The 22,524-nt window shown below is 38.4% G+C and overlaps 1 protein-coding gene across 1 annotated transcript; it reads right to left on the reverse strand.

Annotated features, from left to right (window-relative positions):
• Positions 1–901: 901 nt before the first annotated feature.
• On the reverse strand, positions 902–11,248 carry MMP7 (matrix metallopeptidase 7). Its single transcript, XM_025356956.1, has 6 exons — positions 11,094–11,248; positions 8,302–8,528; positions 8,068–8,216; positions 5,354–5,482; positions 3,636–3,797; positions 902–1,194 (listed from the first exon to the last, which is right to left on the reverse strand). Exons 1-6 carry the CDS (start codon positions 11,208–11,210, stop codon positions 1,166–1,168), a joined length of 813 nt encoding a protein of 270 aa, XP_025212741.1. The 5' UTR covers positions 11,211–11,248; the 3' UTR covers positions 902–1,165.
• Positions 11,249–22,524: the final 11,276 nt, after the last annotated feature.

A 22,524-nucleotide genomic window follows, 5' to 3' on the forward strand; every position in this document is an offset into this window, starting at 1 on the left:
TGATCTGGGATAAGTAAAGGATTTGGACTGGGTGCGGTGGCTCACACCTGCAATCCTAGCACTGGGAGACTCAGACCAGTGGATCACTGGAGGTCAGGAGTTCAAGACCAGTCTGGCCAATATGGTGAAACCCCATCTCTACTAAAAATACAAAAATTAGGCAGGGATGGTGGCATGTGCCTATAATCCCAGCTACTTGGGAGGCTGAAGCAGGAGAATCGCTTGAACCCAGGAGGTGGAGGTTGCAGTGAGCCGAGATCGCATGCCACTGCAAGCCAACCTGGGCAACAGAATGAGACTCTGCCTCTGCTCCCCCCCCCCCCAAAAAAAAAAAAAAAAGATTTGAAGGATGGGAATAACATCCAATTTTAGTTTTGTTCAATTTTATGAAAATTCCACTATTTATGCAAATCTCCAGCAACATCTACCTTTTCATTGAAGCCTGTAGCACTGGTTTGTAGAAAGTTAAAGAGAATAGGGTGAGACCAATATCTGGGTTGGCATGGGGAAAAGGGAAGGGAACCTGGAGAGTGGCTGCAATAGGAGAGGTTGCATGAAAATCAGGAGGTGATGGGGAGGTAGGAACTTGGAGCTGGAAGTGACGGTGAGGTGGTAAGTTGTAAGTTGTTGAAAATTCTCAGACATTTGTGGGAAGAATTGGATTTTCCAGAGGACTCAGAGTGAGAGCACGGGCCACAAAGGTAAGGGGAAATTAGTGTAACTTTAGGCACACTAGTGAACGATAAAGAGGTGGAGCTCCTACCTTCCCTCTTGGGTGGAAGGGTGAGGTGCAGCAGAAGACCCCAAAATAGTGTGGTGGGATTCTTTCTTTGTCCTAGTCTTTCTTTTCATTGTATAGTATGTCTTCACTTGCCATAGAAAGAGTGCTCCCAAATATAAATAAATTTACCACAGAATAAACATTTTATTTATTTGTGTACATAACATTTATTGACATCTACCCACTGCTAGTATAGATGAGTAAGACACAGTCACGCCATAAATGAGTTTATCCTTAAAAGGAGTGAAAGACATTCAAAAACCAGCTGCAATAAAAAAGGGTGACATAATTGCTAAACAGAGTGGAAGAACAGTGCTTATCAATTCTGATTGTGCAACAATGATATAAAATCCAAAGAATGAATGGATGTTCTCCTTGAAGTTTCTATTTCTTTCTTGAATTACTTCTCTTTCCTATTGAGAGAAAAAAAAAGAGAACATTCTGATGTGTAGAAAATGCATAAAAACCATCCTAAGATTATACAGACAAAGGAAATGTCACAGAAAGTATAATCTATTATTCACTCAGCCCAGTTCTGTGTGCCTGGGACAAAGATTCTGAAGAACAACCTCCAGAGGCTAAGAAGGCAGGATTGACTGGAGTGTGGGCCCAGGGCTCAGGTACCTTTGTATCTTGTCTCTACCAGTTTACTAGCTGTGTGACCTTAGGTAGTTTACTACTTAACCTCTCTTAGCATCGGATTACAAATCTGTAAAATGTGGATAATAATGTCTCATTGAATTCTTGAATTAAATGAGTCAATCCATGTGAAGTCTTGGAATACTGCAAGTACTCAATGCATGTTAGCTATTATTTATTTATTTTTTGAGGTAGAGTCTCACTCTGTTGCCCAGGCTGGAGTGCAGTGGTGTGATCTTGACTCACTGCAACCTCTGCCTCCTGGGTTCCAGCAATTCTCATGCCTCAGCCTGCCGAGTTGCTGGGACTACAGAAACACACCTTCATGCCTGGCTAATTTTTGTATTTTTAGTAGAGATGGGGTTTTGCCATGTTGCCCAGGTCTCAAACTCGTGGCCTCAAGCGATCCCCACCCACCTCAGCCTCCCAAAGTGCTGGGTAAAGGCGTGAGCCACCGTGCCCAGTCAGCTATTATTTTTATCATTCTGAGTATAGCATTAGGAATCTTGTATCTTAAACACTTTCTTTGGAATCTATGTTTTCTGCTCATATTCTGTTTTAGATTAACTCCCTACATTTACAGCCTACATAATTAAATTCTATTTCCATTTGTCCAGAAGTTACTTCTTTCCACCTCTGACCAGGGGTGCCCTTTTGTCTAATACTTAAGGTTTTAATGCACTAGTCTCTTTTCTTCCTATTAAATTTAATCAGTATGCCTCGGATCTTCTTTATTCTCTTTGTATTTTTCTTAGGGTTCTAAAATATTTACAGACTGCTGTAGAATATTCCATGAGTTTCAGTTTTCTGTAAGGGGAGGGTAGTATTTTCAGTTTTCTTGGTGATAGCTTTACCAACAATAGTCAGCATTTTGTGAATCGTTTGGACAGCAGTGGTTCGTTAAGTCAGATCTTTTGGGAATAGTTACATAGCATTTTCCAAAGTGCGTTCTCTGAAGTACTATTTTATGGGACTCATTAAGACCCGTAAAAAGGATTGTAATTTAGGAAATACTCGGTTAAACGTTTGTTCAATAGTCTATACTCTCCAATATTCTATGTACCTGAAATATAGTAGGTAGTGTTTCTTGAACTTATTTCTCCATAGTCGCCTTATCTGGAAATCACCCTGTAGGACTAGTGTTCTGAGAATACATTTTGGTACATGCTAATTTATAGTAAATGCTAGGTTGAACTGATATCTTAAATCCAGTGTCTTACTGGAATATTTCTCCCTTGAGGACAATCCTCTATTATGTGGAAGCACTTTCGTTGCTCATGTGATCATTCGAAGAGTCTTATATGATCTTTTTGCAGTGTATTCTCTTCATCCTGATCTTTTTTACTGGCTAGGTTTAGTTATATCTGCTGATTTAAATATGCCATTCTGTATTCTTTTATCCTTACTAGGATAAAAAACTTACTGGGCAGTGATAGGCAGGGATATGTAGTAGAAAGAGTATGAAGTCACATAGCCCTCATTTGGAATCAAGGCTCAAGCACTTGGCAGTCACATGACCTTGGACAGTCCACTTAGCCTCTGTGAACCTTACTTTCGTTACCTTTATCCAGAGACAGAGGTTTTTATTCTTGTTCTTTGATTTCTTTCTCAAATTCTACTTTTGGCTGACTCAGTTCAGTAAATCCAAATCAGTTTTCTTAAAAAAACTGAATTTGGAACTTGATTAAACCAAAAAAGCATAGATTGGGACATGGGATATACATAAGTATCAAGACCAGGAATGATAAGCAGTTTCTGTCCGTGGTTAACCACTTTCTCTGCATGTATATGCAAACAGGAATAGTAGGGTCACTTTTAATTATTTAGAGTTGAATCTTTAGGAGTGGGCAGCTATGAAGAAAGGTGTTTTGTCCCTTCAATCCACCCCTACAGGGGACACTCTCCTAAATAAACTATTTAAACTGAGAGAGGAAGAGCAGTGGGTGGCAGCTTGAAGAAAATCTTGACAATATCATTTGCATAATTTTACCATATTGTACTATGTTACTGAAACTCACAGTCAACATCTGCAAGGTATAACACAGCCTAGTTATATTTTAAGTATCTAAGGTCCCCAGTTCCTGCCCTTAATAGGCTTTTTGATATAAGTTCCAGTGTGGTTTTCCAGGTAAATACCCACTTCCTCGCCTTTCTTTTCCTACCCCACTCTAAAAAGAAAATGTGAAATCCTCTTATTTGAAATAATAAATATTACCATATAGTTTCTGAATGCCTTTAATATCATCCTGGGAAAGTTTAAAATTTTGGGGATCTCCGTTTCCATAGGTCGGATACATCACTGCATTGGGATCAGAAGAATGTCCCATACCCAAAGAATGGCCAAGTTCATGCGTTGCAGCATACAGGAAGTTAATTCCTACAACCGAAGTAGTGAGAAACTTATGATAAAAATAGCTGCATATATTATTGTAATATTACATATAATATATGATATCATAATTTAAATAACTAAAGAAAAATACCCAATTTTTAGCTCTCGGTAGCTTACTTATTTGTTTCTAGGCTTTCAAAAGTGGAGAGAGGTTAGAAGGATAATCAGAATAGGAGTACTTTAATCTCATCACTACTTCTGCTTCTTAAAAATGTGTAATGTTTTTTATTTGCTTCTTTCATTCAGGCAGCAATACTCTGCAGTGGAAAGCAAAGGCTTTAAAAGCACTAAGACCTAGGTTTGAAATGTAGCTCCACTGCTTACTAGCTGGACAACTCTGGACAGATTAATTGATGTTGCCGGGTCTCCGTTTCTCACCTGTTAAACAGAGACAGTAATTCCTGCCCTATAGATTTGTCATGATAACTAGAGTTTCACAATATTTGGGAAGTCACAGCCATTCAATAAATGTTAGTGACTTTGGATATCAGAGGAGAGAAAGTTGGCTTTGAGAAAGCGAAGATTGAAAGGCAGGATCTCCAGGCAATGCTGAGTTTTGTCTTTCATTTTGATTCATTAACTTATATTACATATATCCTTTGCTCTCCTTCAGACTCATTGAAAGGCTTTACAAGTATGTGGAAGATGTGAGCCTGTGAGTTTGAGGAGTGGCCAGAGCTCTGGTGATGTAGCATTGAATTGAAGGAAACTGCCTTTAACCTACCTTAAGTGGGAAGAAAAAAGAATGAAAAGAATATGCTAGATGTGAATGGGAGGCAGCATCACAATTTTACATAGATTTTCAAAGCAAGGCAGCAAGCTATGGTGAATTCCCTTTGCCAAACACAAATACAAATTTCCCTTTTAGGGCCAGTTGGTAGCCTTTTTTTTTGTTTTGTTTTGTTTTTTAAATTGTCTCTAGTTGGGATTTTTATGCCAGAGTCTTCTCCATTACTTCTCTGATGTGTGTATAATATCCTACCATGTAAAATGATAAATATGATAGACTAAGACATGGATTGGTTCTTTTTGGAAAATAGTGAATAATTCCAGAATTGTGTATACTTCTTAAATATCGTAGTTTCTACTTCTCTTTCTTTTCCATTTGGAGCATGTATTTTTTGGAAATATGAAGAAAGAGCTATAATTTATTGAATTATTAATATATTCCAGGCACTATATAGGCATTATCCCATGTAATTTAAAGAATCCTTGATGTTGGAACTATTTATATTCCCATTCCACAGAGGAGGAGACTGAGGCTCAGAGAAATTCAATAACTTGCCCAATGACACAGAGTAATTGGTAGATGTACAGCAAATTGGACCAGTGCTGCTTGACTCCATAGCCTGACTGTCCATCTTCTGTATGTGTAGCATTATGAGTATATTACATGAAATAATGCATTTTAGGCATATAGTACAGTGTTTGGCACTTAGCAAGGGCTCAATACTTATTATAAATTAAAATAATTATTTAACTTAGTGTAAGTCCAGGATTTTAAAAAGGATGTGGAGTAGAAGAGACATGAGATGCTATACCTAGACTGCTACCATCCGTCCAGCGTTCATCCTCATCGAAGTGAGCATCTCCTCCAAGACCTGGCCCAGGTGCAAAGGCATGAGCCAGCGTGTTTCCTGGCCCATCAAACGGGTATGGGTCCCCATGAGCTGAAAGAAAACGGAGTGATTGTTCTTAGTGACTGATTTTTTTTCTCCAATAATTTTATTTTTCAGTTTATATGATTATTGAGGCTAGAAAAAGCAGCCCAGTCCAGGCCAGGCACGGTGGCCCACGCCTGTAATCCCAGCACTTTGGGAGGCTGAGCTGGGTGGATCACCTGAGGTCAGGAGTTTGAGACCAGTCTGGCCAACATGGTGAAACCCCATCTCTACTAAAAATACAAAAATTAACTGGGCGTGGTGGCACATGCCTGTAATCCTACCTACTTGGAAGGCTGAGGCTGGAGAATTGCTTGAACTCAGGAGGTGGAAGTTGCAATGAGCCGAGATCATGCCACTGCACTCCAGCCTGGGTTACAAGAGTGAAACTCCATCTCAAAAATAAATTAAAAAAAAAAAAAAAAGCAGCCCAGTCCAAGTAGCTGGCATTGTTACACGCTGTGAGTTGCATTCACAGGGTAGTTGGGGTGCTTTCTTGGCCCAGACACTTTTTCCTTTCACAGAATCATTGCTCATCACTGATAATCACCATATATTGAAAGCTTACTGGATATAGGACTTAAAATGCAGTTATATCTAACTTAGGGTTGCATTTAAGCTTTTGTTAAATTTGACCACTTTGCTCTGTCAAAGGGTGGTGGGAGGGAGAATGAATATGAATACTGCATTTGGCAGGTAATTTGTACACCCTTTCATATGTTTTTTTTTTTCTTAAAAACCTAGCTTATTCTTTGTGGGCATAGTAAATAGTCTCTTAGAGAGCCATGCTCAAGATCTCTTAAAATGGCTTTTGATAGTCCTTTAATTTGTGATGCGGAGCTGGTTATCTTCAAGGTGATATGAGGCCGGTCCAGTTTATCTAGCTCTTAAAAAACTTGTAGTGCTATGATTAGTGCTTTCCCATAGCATTTTCTTCAGTGTTTTCAATATTGTGGGTTGAAGTTCAAATTTCAGCTACAGTAGCCGGACAGTTCCACATAGAACAGACCTAAATGGGCAACATTTTTCTCTAAAGTTGCACCACGAAACACTAGCAATTAAGAACAGTTTATGTATATGTGTTATATATATATATATACACACACACACACACACACATATATATAACCCATATACTAAAAAAAGGGTTTATATAAAAAAATATATATTTGCATATATGTATATATTTATATATACATATATATTTGTATATATACTATATATGTATTATATATACACATATATATTTGTATATATACAATATATATGTATTTTTTATATCTATATATATTTTTTTGAGACATAGTCTTGCTCTGTTGCCCAGGCTGGAATACAGTGGTGTGATCTTGGCTTACTGCAACCTCTGTCTCCTGGGTTCAAGCGATTCTCATGCTTCAGCCTCCCAAATAGCTGGAATTACAGGCATGCGCCACCATGCTCAGCTAATTTTTGTTTTAGTAGAGATGAGGTTTCACCATATTGGCCAGGCTGGTCTTAAACTCCTGACCACAGATGATCCACCTGCCTCGGTCTCCCGAAGTGTTGAGATTACAGGCATGAGCCACCATGCCCTGGTGGGTTATATATTTTTAAGTTCTTTAATATGAAAGTTTCCATTTCCTACTTCCTTGCCACATGAAAGGCATTAGCAACAGGTTATATACCACTTCTCAGGGGCCTCTTGAGGCCTTTGGAAGCTACAGCTCTTTCTGTTGATTTAATATTGATGTTAGCTCGATACATTGTAAACATATAGTCATGTGCTACATAATGATCTTTCAGTCAACAGACCACATATACAATGGTCCTGTAAGACTATAATGGAGCTGAAAAATTCCTATAGCCTAGTGATATAGTAGCTGTGATAATGTCATAGCTCAGTGCATTACCTTTTCAATGTTTGAATATGTTTAGACACACAAATACTTGCCATTGTGTTATAGTTGCCTACCGTATTCAATATAGTAACATGCTGTATAGATTTACAGCCAAGGAGCAATAGGCTATACTATATAGCCTAGTTGGATAGTAGGCTGTATCACCTGGGTTTGTGTAAGTGTAGTCTATGATGTTAGCACAATGACAAGATTGCCAAAGGTCTCATTTCTCAGAATGTATTCCTATTGTTAAGCAGTTCTTGACTGTACATACAAATAATAATTCACATTACAAAACAGAGATTGGCAAACTTTTTCTGTAAAGGATCAGATAACAAGTGTTTAAGCTTTGTCATCTCTGTCACAGTTGCAGCCTGACCCCAAACAGTCATAGATAATAGGGAAATGAAGGATCCTGACTGTGTTCCAGTAAAACTTTGTTTACAAAAACAGAAGGTGGGCTGGATTTGGCTTAGTGGGTCCTAGTTTGCCGACTGCTCCTATAAAGACTGGCTATATATTACCAGATTATAAACATTATAACAATATTACTAAATCTATCTATCTATCTATCTATCTATCTATCTAGCTAGCTAGCTAGCTATCTACCAATCAAATCTCATTAAAGGATTTTAATCCTCATAAGAAAAGAGCACTGATATAAACCATGAACAAACAAAACAGGACACAGGATTAGCCTACAGGAATCTTTCTTACCTCCTCGTGCAAAGCCAATCATGATGTCAGCAGTTCCCCATACAACTTTCCTGAAATGCAGGGGAATCTCTTTGCCCCACATGTTTAAAGCCTTTGACACTAATCGATCCACTGTAAAATGCGGTAAGTCTCGAGTATATGATACAATCCTAGTAGCAAACAAGAAAACAATGTTTGACCTCTTAGGAAACAGGCTTCATTGTTTTTGCCAAAATGAGCCAGAGCAAAACTAACCTGTAGGTAACTACTTTGGAAGTCCATTTTGGGCTATTTGGAAATAGTGAGTATTCTGCAACATCTGGCACTCCACATCTGGGCTTCTGCATTATTTCTATGATGCGGGAGTTTAACATTCCAGTTATAGGCAGGCCAAAGAATTTTTCCATCTCCTTGAGTTTGGCTTCCAAACTGTTGGCATTTTTTGTTTCTGAGTCATAGAGATAAAATCTCTTGAGATAGTCCTATTGAAAAGAGAGTAATTAATCTATAGTTCTTGTTTATTATCTTCTTTTATCTTAGAAGCTTATACATCTCTTGCCTTTGGTTCCTGTGGATTCAAATAATGATTTGAAGACAGAATAATTACATAGTCACTGAGTAAAATAAGTGTGCATTAGTGAGGAGAAAATTTAATATTGCTAATGAAGCACTGGCATGCCATTTCATGAGCAAAAGAAAAGAATCCCTCAGTTTTTAAAAAATCCCTTTAAATGTTTGGGGCAGAAATACACTATACACTTTATAAAGCCTGGATGTGTGTAAGAGCAATCAGGAAGCATGTACCAGTCTGTCCTCAGGGGTACAGCTGGGACCTTCTCTCTGTGTTATCATAGACCCTGTGGGGGAGAGCTGAGGTCAACCAGCCCTCTCTAAGGTCCAGCTGAGATGTAGTTCCAGCCAAAAGTTAAAGGGTCTTAAAATTTTAGCTCTGGGAAAAGATATTAGCAAATTATTAAGTAGTTCAATTTAATAATCCAGCGAAGGAACCAAAGCTTATAACAACTAAATGATTTATGTGCCCAGGTTCACACCTTAAATTAGTAGCAGAACTGGACTTGACTTTCCTGACTCCTAGGCCCTCTTTTCCCTCTTTCTGCTCATTCCATTCCCAGCCCCTCTTTCTGCTGGTAAATCTCTAGTCAAACCCACTTTGGGAGATTGTAGTATACAGTAGGTCTCCCAGGTTTATTCCACACAAAGTTGGGTTCCTGGGAATTTCTCTAAAGGTTCTCAGTATCTGGATATGAGAATAGGAATCCAGCAGCACAAATACAACAACAGAAGTGAATGAACTAACAATAGCAACCTCACAGGAACATTTTTAAGCACTTACTAGTGCCAGGCACTCACATATTTATTTTATGTAAACCTCATAACCACCCTATGAAACAAGTATGGCATTGTTATCCCTATTTTATATATGAAGAAACACAGCTCAGAGAAGTTAAATAAATTGCATAAGATCACCTCGTGAGTAACTGAAGGAGCCAGTATTTGAACTTAAGTGTTTTGACTTCTATACATTAGAAACATGTGTAGGGTTATATGATGCCTGATAGTATTGTTATTAAAACGATTTAAACATTGACTTACTAATTTGCAGTTTATTTTGAGTAGATGGTAATGGTTACCTGTCTTAGGACAGCTCAGGAATATGCAATTTATGTAAGAAATCTTATTAATATTGTAACTTTTTTTCCTGTTGCCAACAGTTGTCTCATTAAGTACAACAAATACTTATGTTCATCCATGACAATTGATAACTGGATACAGACTTTACCAAGACACCCTCTGGATGTGAGATTTGGTAAATCTTTGTTGAGATGACTTTTCCTGTTTTTTGTTAAACCTAGCTAACATCCCTCCGAGTAAAGAAACTCTAAGTTTCTGCTAACCTGCACTCTAAGTAAAGAAACTAAATGCAAAGTACTCTTTCTGGAGAATTCATTAGGTGGAACCATATAAAATTGCTGTTTTGGAGATTTTAAAAGTTAAATACTAGTAACTTCATGTGGTTCAATCTAACTTGTTATAACTGGAACTTTTTAAAAGTCTAAGTTAATGCAAATTAAAAATTGACTTTTCTTATGCTTAAAGCCTAAATTTACAAATAATGCTTATGAGTAATCATCCCATTAGTTGACCAAATAATAATTAGTAGACTGCTTGTATTTATTAGACTGCTTATTAAGAAGCATATTGGAAAGAACATGATTTTTGAACCAGAAACACTTGTCCTTGATTTCTATCTCTACCACTAATAAGTATACGAATCAATTTAACCTTGGTTTCCTCTTTTTATAGAACTAAGGATTAAATGTCACAATGTATATGTAGTACTTTATAATCTACAATTGTTACATACATGCTAGTCGGTTTTGTTATCACCTCATTTACTTACTAGAATACCCCGTGTGGTATAAAACACATAGTATTTTTTTCTGCTGGACACAGGAGAAAACAAAGTCAAAAGTTAATGCCTTGTCTATCGTCATTGATTTGTTGGAGAGTTGTAACTTCTACCCGTGTTTTCTGACTTCAAATGTCTCCATTACAAACAGTTTTGTAAATATACAAACAGTATATTTACAAGTTGTATCTTAAGAGGCAATATTCTGTATGCTATAGAAAAAGAATCTCAAGTTATAGTAAATAAAAATAAGAACTTAATTTAAACAATGTTTCAGGTATTGTGTTAAATGCTTTACAATACCCTCATTTGGTTGATACCATGCTTATCTCCAACTTCCAAATTGGAAACCTGAAGCTTACAGAAGTTTAATGACCTTCGTGAGTCTATCTACATAGTGAGTGGAGGGTTGGAACTCAAGCCCGATTAGAGCAGACTCTGAAACCTGCTTTTAATGCCTACTTGATGAAAACATATATTGCTTTTATAATCAGAAAAACTACCCCAAAGAAAATTCCACTGCAATGCTAACATGGGAAGGGAAATAATTGAAAAACACATTTCTTAATGTAGATGGCAAAAGAATGGAACCCCAAGTAAGTGGGCTGTGACATACCTGAGCCTGTTTCCACTGGAGCTCACTCATGCCTCCCGCCTCCCGAGGCAGCGGCAGGGTCAGGCTGCCAGGCAGCAGGCACACAGCACATAGCACGGTGAGTCGCATAGCTGCCATGCAGAGACAATTGTTCTTGGACCTATGGTTGATTTGGTGTTTTCTGCTAGTGACTGCAGAAATTTATATAGCTTCTGAGCCTCGAATGTGGAAATAGGTGACTCATTTGAGTGTTTTCTTTCTTTTTAGAGTCTACAGAACTTTGAAAGTATGTGTTATTTTTCATTAACTAAAACGAGGAAGTATTACATCCGTATTGGCAGGAAGCACACAATGTATTTGTCTTTCAAAGGATTTTTTTCTGTCTGCCGCAAAAATTGAATCCATGAGAAACCTCATTTGTTTGCCAAAGTCAAATGACTGCTCACATAGGTCTTTTCAATTTAAAAATGTAGGGAAGCATCATTCAGGACATGATTGTACCATATATTTTTAAAGGATTTTTTAAAAATTGAAAGGTATGAAAAAGTACACAAAACATATAAATAATGAAATATAATTAAGCAAAGACTGTAACAGTCACCAAAGTCAAGAAATAGAACATCACCAACATCCTGTCGTTCTCTATACAGGGGAAAGATGGCAGGAGGCAGATGGAGATGCCGCTGTGCGGGTGGATTAATGGCCACCATAGAACTGTGTTGTGTCCCCTCACCTTCCAGGTCCCTTGGCAGAGCAGTGATAATTCCCTTCTTTGGGTCTCCTTTTAATCAGTTTATGTCTTTTCTTAGTGGTGAACACTGCCTCTAATTCTTCTTGAAATAAACATGAAAAAATACCAAGCCAACAAAAATCTACAAGCATGGGCTTAACTGTTCATCTGGCTTACTTATTCTGCTTCTCATTTTATAGTCACAGATTCTTCCAAAGCTAGACCTTCAACTTGGAAATCATTGTATCCAATTTTTTTCTTCCAATCACTCTGACTCTGGCTGCTACTCAGCTACAGGTAGGGATGCATTGGTCCTTAGTACACAAAATGGTTATTCTACGTATAGCAGTAAGAATCCATTACCTACAGATTCTAGCCCAATGACTCTATTCTTACCAAAGATGAAACTGAGGCCAAGATGACAATTTAACTTACTATACTTCTCTCAGCTCACACAGATAGTAGCTCAGTGCTTTTTCTATCCCACTGCACTGCCTATTCATGTTGTAATAGGTCTGTCTCCTTTATTACATTATACATTACTTGGGAGAGCACCATGGCTTTTGACTCTAATACATCATGGGAAACACTCCAAATATGCTGGAGCTAAAAAATTTAATTAATCACATGTCACTTAAATTACACGGTAATTGAGCACTGTGAGCCAGCAAAGGTAAAATTTTCAGATCAGTTAATTAAATTTGCTCTCTTTACAGAGATGTCTTGATTCTGTACGGTCACAGTTTAACTAGAGTAATTGGTATCCTCAGTCAGAGTTTGACATATGATAAGGTGCATCATAAATATTTGTAGAATAATGAATATTTATGAACTCTACTTGAATCAGCTAAAAATGAAATTATACCAGGTTTTTGGTAATATTTGCATTGAATTAAAATCAAAAGGCATTTCCTCAAGCGAGTGAGCATATAAGCCACAAATTGGATGAAAATAAATGCAAAGACACATCCATGGCCAGGTGCAGTGGCTCACGCCTGTAATCCTAGCACTTTGGAAAGCTGAGGCCAGTGGATTGCCTGAGCTCAGAAGTTTGAGACAGCCTGGGAAACATGGCAAAACCCTGTTTCTAATAAAAATACAAAAATTAGCCAAGCATGGTGATGCGCACCTGTAGTCCTAGCTACTCAGGAGGCTGAGGCATGAGAACTGCTTGAACCTCACAGGTAGAGGTTGCAGTGAGCTGAGATCACTCCACTGCACTCCAGCCTGGGTGACAGAGTGAGACTCTGAAAAAAAAAAAAAAAAAGGACATATCCAATAAAGGACTGTTATCCAAAATGTACAAGTAACTTTTAAAACTCAACAATAAGAACACAAACAATCTGATTTTAAAAATGGACCAAAAACCTTAACAAACATCTTACCAGAAAAGATATATAGATAGTGAATAAGTATATGAAAAGATTCTTCACATCATATGTTATAGGGGAAATGCAAATCAAAACAGTAATGAGATACCACTACACACCTATTAGAAAGGTCAAAATCCAGAACACTGACGGTGGCAAATGCAGGATGTTTTAGTGGAAATGAAAAATGGTACAGCCACCTTGGAAGACAGTTTGATGGTTTCTTTCAGAATGAAACATACTCTTACCATATGATGCGGCAATGGTGCTCCTTGGTATTTATCTTAAGGAGATAAAAATGTATGTTTACACAAAAACATACATATGGATGTTTATAGCAGCTTTATCCATAATTGCCCAAACTTGGAAGCAATCAAGATGTCACTCAGTAGGTGAATGAATACATGTACTGCGGGACATCCAGGCAATGAAATATTATTCAGTGCTAAAAAGAAATGAACTGTGAAACCATGAATAGACGTGAAAGAATCTTAAATGCATATTATTAACTGAAAGAAGCAATCTGCAGGGCTACTTAGTATATGATTCCAACTATATAACATTCTGGAAAAGGCAAAAATAGGTAAAAATATCAGTAGTTGTGTGGGCTGGACGTGGGATTGGGGGATGAATGGGCAAAGCACAGAATTTCTGGGGGAGTGCATCTACTCTGTGTAATACTATAATGGTGGATTCATGTCATTTTACATTTGTCCAAACACATAGAATGTACAACACCAACAGTGACCACAAATGCAATGAACTTTGGGTGATTATGATGTGTTGGTGTAGGTTCTTCAATTGTAACAAATGTAGACCGGGCATGGTGGCCCATGCCTGTAATCCCAGCACTTTGGGAGGCTGAGGCAGGCAGATCACCTGAGGTCAGGAGTTTGAGGCCAGCCTGGCCAACATGGTGAAACCCTGTCTCTACTAAAAGCACAAAAATTAGCCAGGTGTCGTGGCGGGCATCTGTAATCCCAGCTGCTCAGGAGGCTGAGGCAGGAGAATCACCTGAATCCAGGAGGCGGAGGTTGCAGTGAGCCGAGATCACGCCACTGCACTCAAGTCTGGGCAACAGAGTGAGACTCTGTCTCAAACAAAACAAAACAAAACAAAAAACAAAACACATACACAGGCACACACACAGAAACAAATGTACCCCTCTAGTGGGGGATGTTGCTAATGGGGGAGGCTATGCATGTGTGGGGGCAGGAGGTATACGGGACATCTCCGTACTTTCCTTTCAATTTTGCTGTGAACTTAAAACTGCTTTAAAAAAATAAAGTCTTAAAAAAGGTATTTTCTAGATTTTGTATTTTACATTTCTGTTTACTTTTAGCAATTCAAAGAGCATTAGAAATTACAAACACTTTAAATGAATTTTAGTAACTCCCTTTAATATTCACTCTTGAATAAGGAGAAAAAAAATCTCTTGTTCATCTAAATTGTAATTAGTGAAAAAAGATCCAGTGGAATCAAGTCCCACTTTCAGCCTTTAGAAGCTCGTGCTCTACGGTGGCAATATCGGAAGGTAAATACTCTTAAAACCAAGTGACACTTGCTTATAGTGTGCCAAGTTACCAAAGAGAAGGGAAGAATTAATCCTTCTTGTGGGAATTGAGGAGTAATCCATACAAGAGGTAGCATTTTAGCTGGATTTTGGAGGGTAACTAGGCGTTCCCTTGGAAAAGGGCATTCCAGGAAGAAGACATGGGAAGAGCATGGATACAGTAGAGTGAGCAGTAACGTGACTGTGGTCAGGGGTGGTGAGTGGCTGGAAAAGCAGGTCTGGGTCAAGTTGTTGAGAGCGAGCCTCGTGTGCCAGGGAGTTTGGACTTTATTCCAAGGGCATCGAGGAATGTTTTAAAGGAAGAAAGCAGCATAATAAGCTTTGTAATGCTGTAAGAAAATGATACTGGTAATTGTAAAGACAGATTAGACAGATTGTGGAAGATGAGATGATGCTCTGTAGAGGGATATTGGAGAGGCAGATAGACCAAGCAAAAAGTTATTACAATAATCTAGGTGAGAGAGGGGGAAGATGAGTCCCTAAACTAAGATTGTGACCATAGTGATGAGAAAGAGGAAGGAAATCCAAGACGTACATAGAAGGTAGGATTGATAAAAACAAAACAAAACCAAAACTTGGGAGATGATTGGTTGCAGGAATGAGAAGAAAATCAAGGATGATCTGGGCCTAATAGACTTGGTGAGTGGTCGTGCTGTTAATATGGAAACATGGCTTACAGGAAAATAATCTAGGAGTTGATTTTGTGAGGGAAACAGACGTGGTTGTGGGAAAGCACAGACATCATGGACATCCTGGACATTGGGTTCAAGGCTTCAGCTGGAAATCAGGTCTGGAGCTAATGAGAGTGATCTAGTCCATAGGTTATGAGTGACTTATTTTTAAGGAAGGAAACTATGTTTTCTTAACCGGTAAAATATACATCATATAAAATTTACCACTTTAACCATTTTTAAGTGTACAATTCTGTGTCATTAAGTACATTTACAACGTTGTATAACCAGTATCCATTTTGAGAGCTATTTTGCCATTCCAAAGAGAAACTCTGTATCCATTAACGAATAGCTCTCTTCTCCCCTGTCCCTCCAGACTCTAGTAATCTCTATTCTGCGCTCTGACTCTAGCAATCTGACTATTCCAGGTACATCCAGTGGAATAGCCATACAATCCATTCCAGTGGCTATACCACTGTAGAATACAATGTACTATACATTCCCACCAGCAATGTACTAGGATTTCAATTTCTCTGTATACTCTGTATTCAAAATAACATTTTTTATTTTTTATTTTATTTTTAACTCTTAAAATTATCATGGCCATCTAAGTAGGTGTGAAGTGGTATCTCATGGTTGTTTTCATTTGTATTTCCCTAGTGACTAATGGATAAGGCTGCGCATCTTTTCACATGGTGGTTGTCCATTTGTATATCTTTGGAGAAGGGTCTATTCAAGTCATTTCTTATAGTTTTAACTGGGTTATTTGTCTTTTTTGTTGAGTTGTAGGAGTTCCTTATATATTCTGGATATCAAACCTTTATCAGATATGTGATTTGCAAACATTTTGCAAATTTCTGTGGGTTGTCTTTCACTTTCTTGATAATGTCTTTTGATGCCCAAAGGTTTCTGATTTTGATGAAGTCCAGTTTATTTTTTTCCTTGGTTGCTCATGTGTTTGGTGTCACATCTAAGAATCAATTGCCAAATCCAATGTCATGAAGATTTATTTCTACATTTTCTCCTAAGAGTTTTACGCTTTTAGCTATTATATTTAGGTCTTTGTTCCAGATGCTTTGATTCTGATAGCTTTCCTTTTCATACCTTTGATTTCCCCATGCTGTAGTGTGATTTTCTGCTTTGGTGATCTGAGCAGACTGACTTAACTTGTAATTATGTTAAAGGAGAGTCATTCAGCCCTGGTTACATTCCTTCTGTGTTACAGTGACCAAATATTTAACCTTTCTGAAATTCAGCTTCCTTATCGGAGAAAAGGAAATAGTACTTTTCCTTAGGGTTGTGGTGAGGATTAAATAAGAGGATTAAATGTTTAAAAGACTTAGTAGTGTTTTTGAAGCATAGTAAAAGCTCAGTAAATGCTAGCTAGTATTGATGTCATTGTTATTATTATGCTGAAAGTTTGTATGTAATATAATATCATTTTTCCCCATTTATGAACGTAGCATGGAGATCAGACATGTATAAAGGAAAAATACAAGGTTTAAATGATTCTGTTTCAATAATTTTTATTGATACCAATGTTTTCTGAGACACAACGAAGTAACTATCTTAAATATTTCAATGTGATTTGTTATAATAATCAACCAAAGTAATCTCCTTACTATAGAAGCTATTAACTTTTTAAATAAGATAAGCACAATGTCTTTATATCAATAAAATCTTTGGGTATACAGTATGAACAACAGAACAAATTCATGGGAAAAATAGTCACAAAAATTGAAATAGGGTAAATCAGATAGGAAAAGTGTCAGGATTTTAATTTCAAATGGAAACATTTTATATTCAAAAGCAGGATTTATGCAGAGAAAGGGAAGGTGGTGGAGCACCTTAGTGGATGCACCTGATGTTATGGGTGGCCCTCCCTCTGTTTGGGTGAGGGGCAACTAAACAAGGTGACATCTAAGCCTTTTGCAAGGCAAGTGTGAACTGCTGCAGCAACATTGCCTCTCAGTGCAGCTGCCATTGCCCTGGTACTCATGTGTCAGTGGATGGAAAGTTGTAGAACTACAGGAAGAAGGAGCATAAAGAGGAAAGGAAAGTGAGAGGAAAGTGAAGGAGAGGATGGTCTGAGAGACTGCAGCTTTCCTCAGATGCCGTGCTCTCGGAAACTTGCTCTCTCCACCACCAAAGGGAGAAAGCAAAATCAGAACCACTTATTCTTCCTTTCTGTCTATTCCTTCCTTTCTCCCCAAACTCTAGCCTGTAAAGAATTTAGATGTTATTTAACTAAGTACCTCTCCCATGCTTGCAAGAGGAAGGGCAGGGAAACTTTCAAATGGGGCTAGATATTTTTTTCCATCGGTGCCAATTTTTACAAGTTACACTTCAGAAAGAAAGTGAAGTAATAATCCTTGTCCCAGCCTGACCTCTGAAGTAGGATGTAACTGTATGCTTGACCTCCTCCATACGGACTCACAGAAGTAGCTTTGTATAATAGATTTTACTGGTGAGTAGGGAGTAGGGATAGGCAAGTTTCAGCCCAGGATCATACTGTAGATAACTTAAACATTAATATTAAGCTTCCCTGTTCTTAAAAAAAAAAATCTTTCACCAAATAGATCTTCTGCTCCTGCCCTGGCTTTTCCTATTCTATTTTCCTTCAGTCCTTCCAATGAACTTTCGTTCATTTTTTAAAATTAGGGGCCCTTTACTAATCTCTAGGCTGTCTCCATATAATCCAAGCATTCAAGGCCTTCCTTTCCATTGTCAAGTAGTTAGTTAGGTTTGTTGTTGCTGTTGTTTAAACAAAGACAGTTATTTCTCTAGAGAAACTGTGCCTACTGGTGAAACAAGAACTTAGCTGCTCAGCTGCGTCAGATAACATGAACTCCCCTTAGAGTTTGTATAGAGGTAATCATAGTTATGACTATATTTTATTTTGTGATTTAAAACATAGAAGCAAATAATTTACTTCATATCATGCCTAGAACTGTTATGGCAAAAATTCTCTGAGTAATTACTTGGACTATCTGAGAGTATTTTTGTCTTTCAATGAGTTACTATCAGAATATTTGACCTTCCCTGTCCTCTCTTTTCTCATGTTTAGACTAATATTGAAAATTAATTAGACTGATGCTTAGAGCCAAAACATTTATTGGGACTTTTTATTGTATTGTTTATATCCATAGCTTTATGTAGTTTACAAAGCTAAAATCAGCAATAATTTTTGAAGAAAGCTAAGCGCCTAGAGCTTGGACTGACTCAAGAGGAGGAGGGATAGAGATACCCACCACGTCGAATCAGTTTGCCACTAATTAATCTGTCCAAAGGGCAGCCCCTGGGCTCTGGCTGGACCACACCACCACACTGTCTGATTCTTTTGAGGCCAGATTTGTGGCTCAGCAAGGGCGGTGTCTTCACTCATTTTTCTCATGTGGTTTTGGCTGAGGGAATTTGCAAGTTTAAGACTGGGTTCAAGTTGGGCACAGTGGCTCATGCCTGTAATCCCAGCACTTTGGGAGGCTGAGGTGGGAGGATAACTTGAGCCCAGAAGTTCAAGACCAGCCTGGGCAACATAGGGAGACCCCCGTCTCTACACAAATAATAAAAAAAAATTAAGCCAGGGATACTGGATTAAGATGGCAGGTAGGAGGCAGGACTAGCTTTCAGCTCCCACTCTGATGGACAGAGCATGTGGAGACTCACATCATGAACTTTTGCTCCAAGAACTATGGCAGGAACATAGCAGGAAAGCTGAGAGAATCCACAGACCCTTTGAAGGAACTGGATCACCTCTGTAGGCTCCCTGACACGCAAAAAAAAAAAAAAAAAACTGTGGGTCGGCTTGCTTTCTCAACAAGGAGGCTCATGATCTGGGACAAGTTCTCAGCCCTGGTCACTGGCTGCCTGGTGGAAATACTCAGTGCTGTTGAGGGGACATGGTGGGAGTGAGACTGGTCTTTAGGACTGAAGACTGAGTGGCAGTAGGGTGAAGCCTGTGACTGCTGGCTTTCCCCCACTTCCCTGGCGACCTATATGACTAAGCAGAGGCAGTCATAATCCCCCTGAGAATATAAATACATTGAACTGGGAACCACATTCCCATCCTTGACAGTAGCTGCAGCAAGTCCCACCCAAGGAGAGTCTGAGCTCAGACATACCTAATGCTGCCCCCACCTGGTGGTCTTTCTGTACCTGCCCTGGTAGCTGAAGACAAAGGCCATAATCTCTTGGGAGCTCTATGACCCTGCCCACCTCCTGAGAAACCTGAATACTTAACCAGATGTCCCTAGGGCATGTTTGCATCCTCCCTATGGGACTGCAGCTGATGCACTCTTGAATGCGCCATTTCCTGGCTGAAGGCCAGCCAACACAAAACCAGCCCACTAAGCAAAAAACACAACCAAGGACCCTCAGAGTTCACTTCACTCCCCTGCTACTTCCACCAGAGCAGGTGCTGGTATCCCTGGCTAAAAGACCTGAAGATGGATCACATCACAGGACTGTCTGCAGACACTCCCCAGTACCAGCCCAGAGCCCAGTAACTACACTGGGTGACTGGACCCAGGAGAGCAATAACAATCACTGAGGTCTGGCTCTCAGGAAACTCCATTCCTAGGGGAAGGGGGAGAATACCACATCAAGGGAGCACCCTGTGGGACAAAATAATCTGAACAATAGCCCTTGATTCCCAGATCTTCCCTCTGACATAGTCTACCCAAATGAGAAAGAACCAGAAAAACACTTCTGGTAATATGACAAAACATGGTCCTTTAACATTTCCAAAAGATCATACCAGCTCACCAAAAATGGGTCTAAACCAAGGTGAAATCTCTGAATTGCCAGAAAAGGAATTCAGAAGGTCAATTATTAAGCTAATCAAGGAGGCACCAGAGAAAGGTAAAGTCTAAATTAAAGAAATCAAAAACATGATACAGGATATGAAAGGAAAATTCTTCAGTGAAATAGCATAAATAAAAAACAGTCAAAACTGGAAATCAAGGATATACTTAGGAAAATGCATAGAATCAAACAAGCAGAAGAAAGAACTTTAGACCTTGAAGACAAGGCTTTTGAATTAACCCAATCCATCAAAGACAAAGAAAATTAAAAAAAAAAAAAAAATGAACAAAACCTCCAAAAAGTATGGGACTATGTTAAATATCCAAACCTAAGAATTACTAGTGTTCCCAAGGAAGAAGAGAAATCTAAAAATTTGGAAAACATATTTGAAGGAATAATCAAGGAAGACTTCCCTGGCCTTGCTAGAAATCCAGACACCAAATACAAGAAGCTCAAAGAACACCTGGGAAGTTCATCACAAAGAGATCATTGCCGAGGCACATAGTCATCAGGTTATCTAAAGTCAAGACAAAGGAAAGAATTTTAAGAGCTGTGAGGGAAAAGCATCAGGTAACCTGTAAAGGAAAATCTGTCAGATTAACAGCACATTTCTCAGCAGGAACTTTATAAACTAGAAGGGATTGGGGTCCTATTTTTAGTCTCCTTAAACAAAACAATTATCAGCCAAGAATTTTGTATCCAGTGAACCTAAGCTTCATAAATGAAAGATACAGTGTTTTCCAGACAAACAGATATTGAGAGAATCCGCCACTGCCAAGCCAGCACTACAAGAACTGCTAAAAGGAGCTCTAAATCTTGAAACAAATCCTGGAAACACACCAAAATAGAACCTCCTTAAAGGATAAATCTAACAGGACCTATATAGCAATATCACAATGAAAAAAAAATCAAGATATTCAGGCAACAAATAGCACAATAAATAGAGCAGTACCTCACATCTCAATACCAACATTGACTCTAAATGGCCTAAATGTTCCACTTAAAAGACACAGAAAGCATAAGAATTCACCAACCAAGTTTCTGCTGTTTTCAGAGACTCACCTAACACATAAGGACTCACATAAAGTTAAAGTAAAGGGGTGGAAAAAGATATTCCATGGAAATGGACACCAAAAGCAAGCAGGAGTAATTATTCTTATATCAGACAGAGCAAACTTTAAAGTGACAGCAGTTAAATGACAAAGAGGGACATTATATAATGACAAAAAGACTAGTCCAACAGGAAAATATCACAATTCTATATATATATGCACCTAACACTAGAGCTCCCAAATTTATGCAACAATTACTACTAGACCTAAGAAATGAGATACATGGCAATACAATAATAGTGAGGACTTTAATACTCCACTGACAGCACTAGACAGGTCATCAAGACAGAAAGACAACAAAGAAACAGTAAACTTAAAGTATACCCTACAACAAACTTAACAAATACTTATGGAGCATTCTAGCCAACAACTGCAGAATATACGTTCTAATCAGCAACATGGAACATTCTCCAAGACAGACCATCTGATAGGCCACAAAACAAGTCTCAGTAAATTTAAGAAAATTGAAATTATATCAAGTACTCTCTCAGACCACAGTGGAATAAAATTGGAAATCAACTCCAAAAGGAACCCTCAAAACCATGCAAATACCTGGACATTAAATAACCTGCCCCGGAATGATCATTGGGTCAACAATGAAATCATGATGGAAATTAAAATATTGTTTGAACTGAATGATATTCCTCAGAAGGAAGTCTAACACTATGTCATATCCTAGTCATTCCTTGAAGTTTATTATGCCTACTCTCTTCAATTTCCAAGCTCCCCAAGACTCACTCTCCCTCATCAGCTCTTATGATCTGTATAGGTTATCTCTGCCTCAGCGAGATCGTTAGCCTCCATTAACACTCCCACTTACATTTTAATCCTATGTCTATAACCGAGGTTGGTCATCTCCTTTTCAAGAGATTTCAAGCCTCAGGGAATACATAAGAGTCATTTTGGAGAAAGAGAGCTCTTCCTGACTGTTCCTATCTTCCTACTTTTTTCATTTAGTTACCCTCTACTTTGCCAATGCCTAGGGATGTGTTAGTCTGTCTCTCGGCCTTTATTACATGATGAGGGTCTTGTCAGTAATTTTGTATTGACTATAATTGTTCTTCTCAAACCTCTCTACTCAGGCGCCCTTGGCTATCCTAAGGGTGTGGCATGAAGTATCTCTCCATAGGTGGGGAAAGTTCTTTGATATCTTATGTTTCATTTTTAATAATTCATGCCAATTTTGCATTTTA

This window comes from Theropithecus gelada, chromosome 14, assembly GCF_003255815.1.
Source record: "Theropithecus gelada isolate Dixy chromosome 14, Tgel_1.0, whole genome shotgun sequence".
NCBI lineage: Eukaryota > Metazoa > Chordata > Mammalia > Primates > Cercopithecidae > Theropithecus > Theropithecus gelada.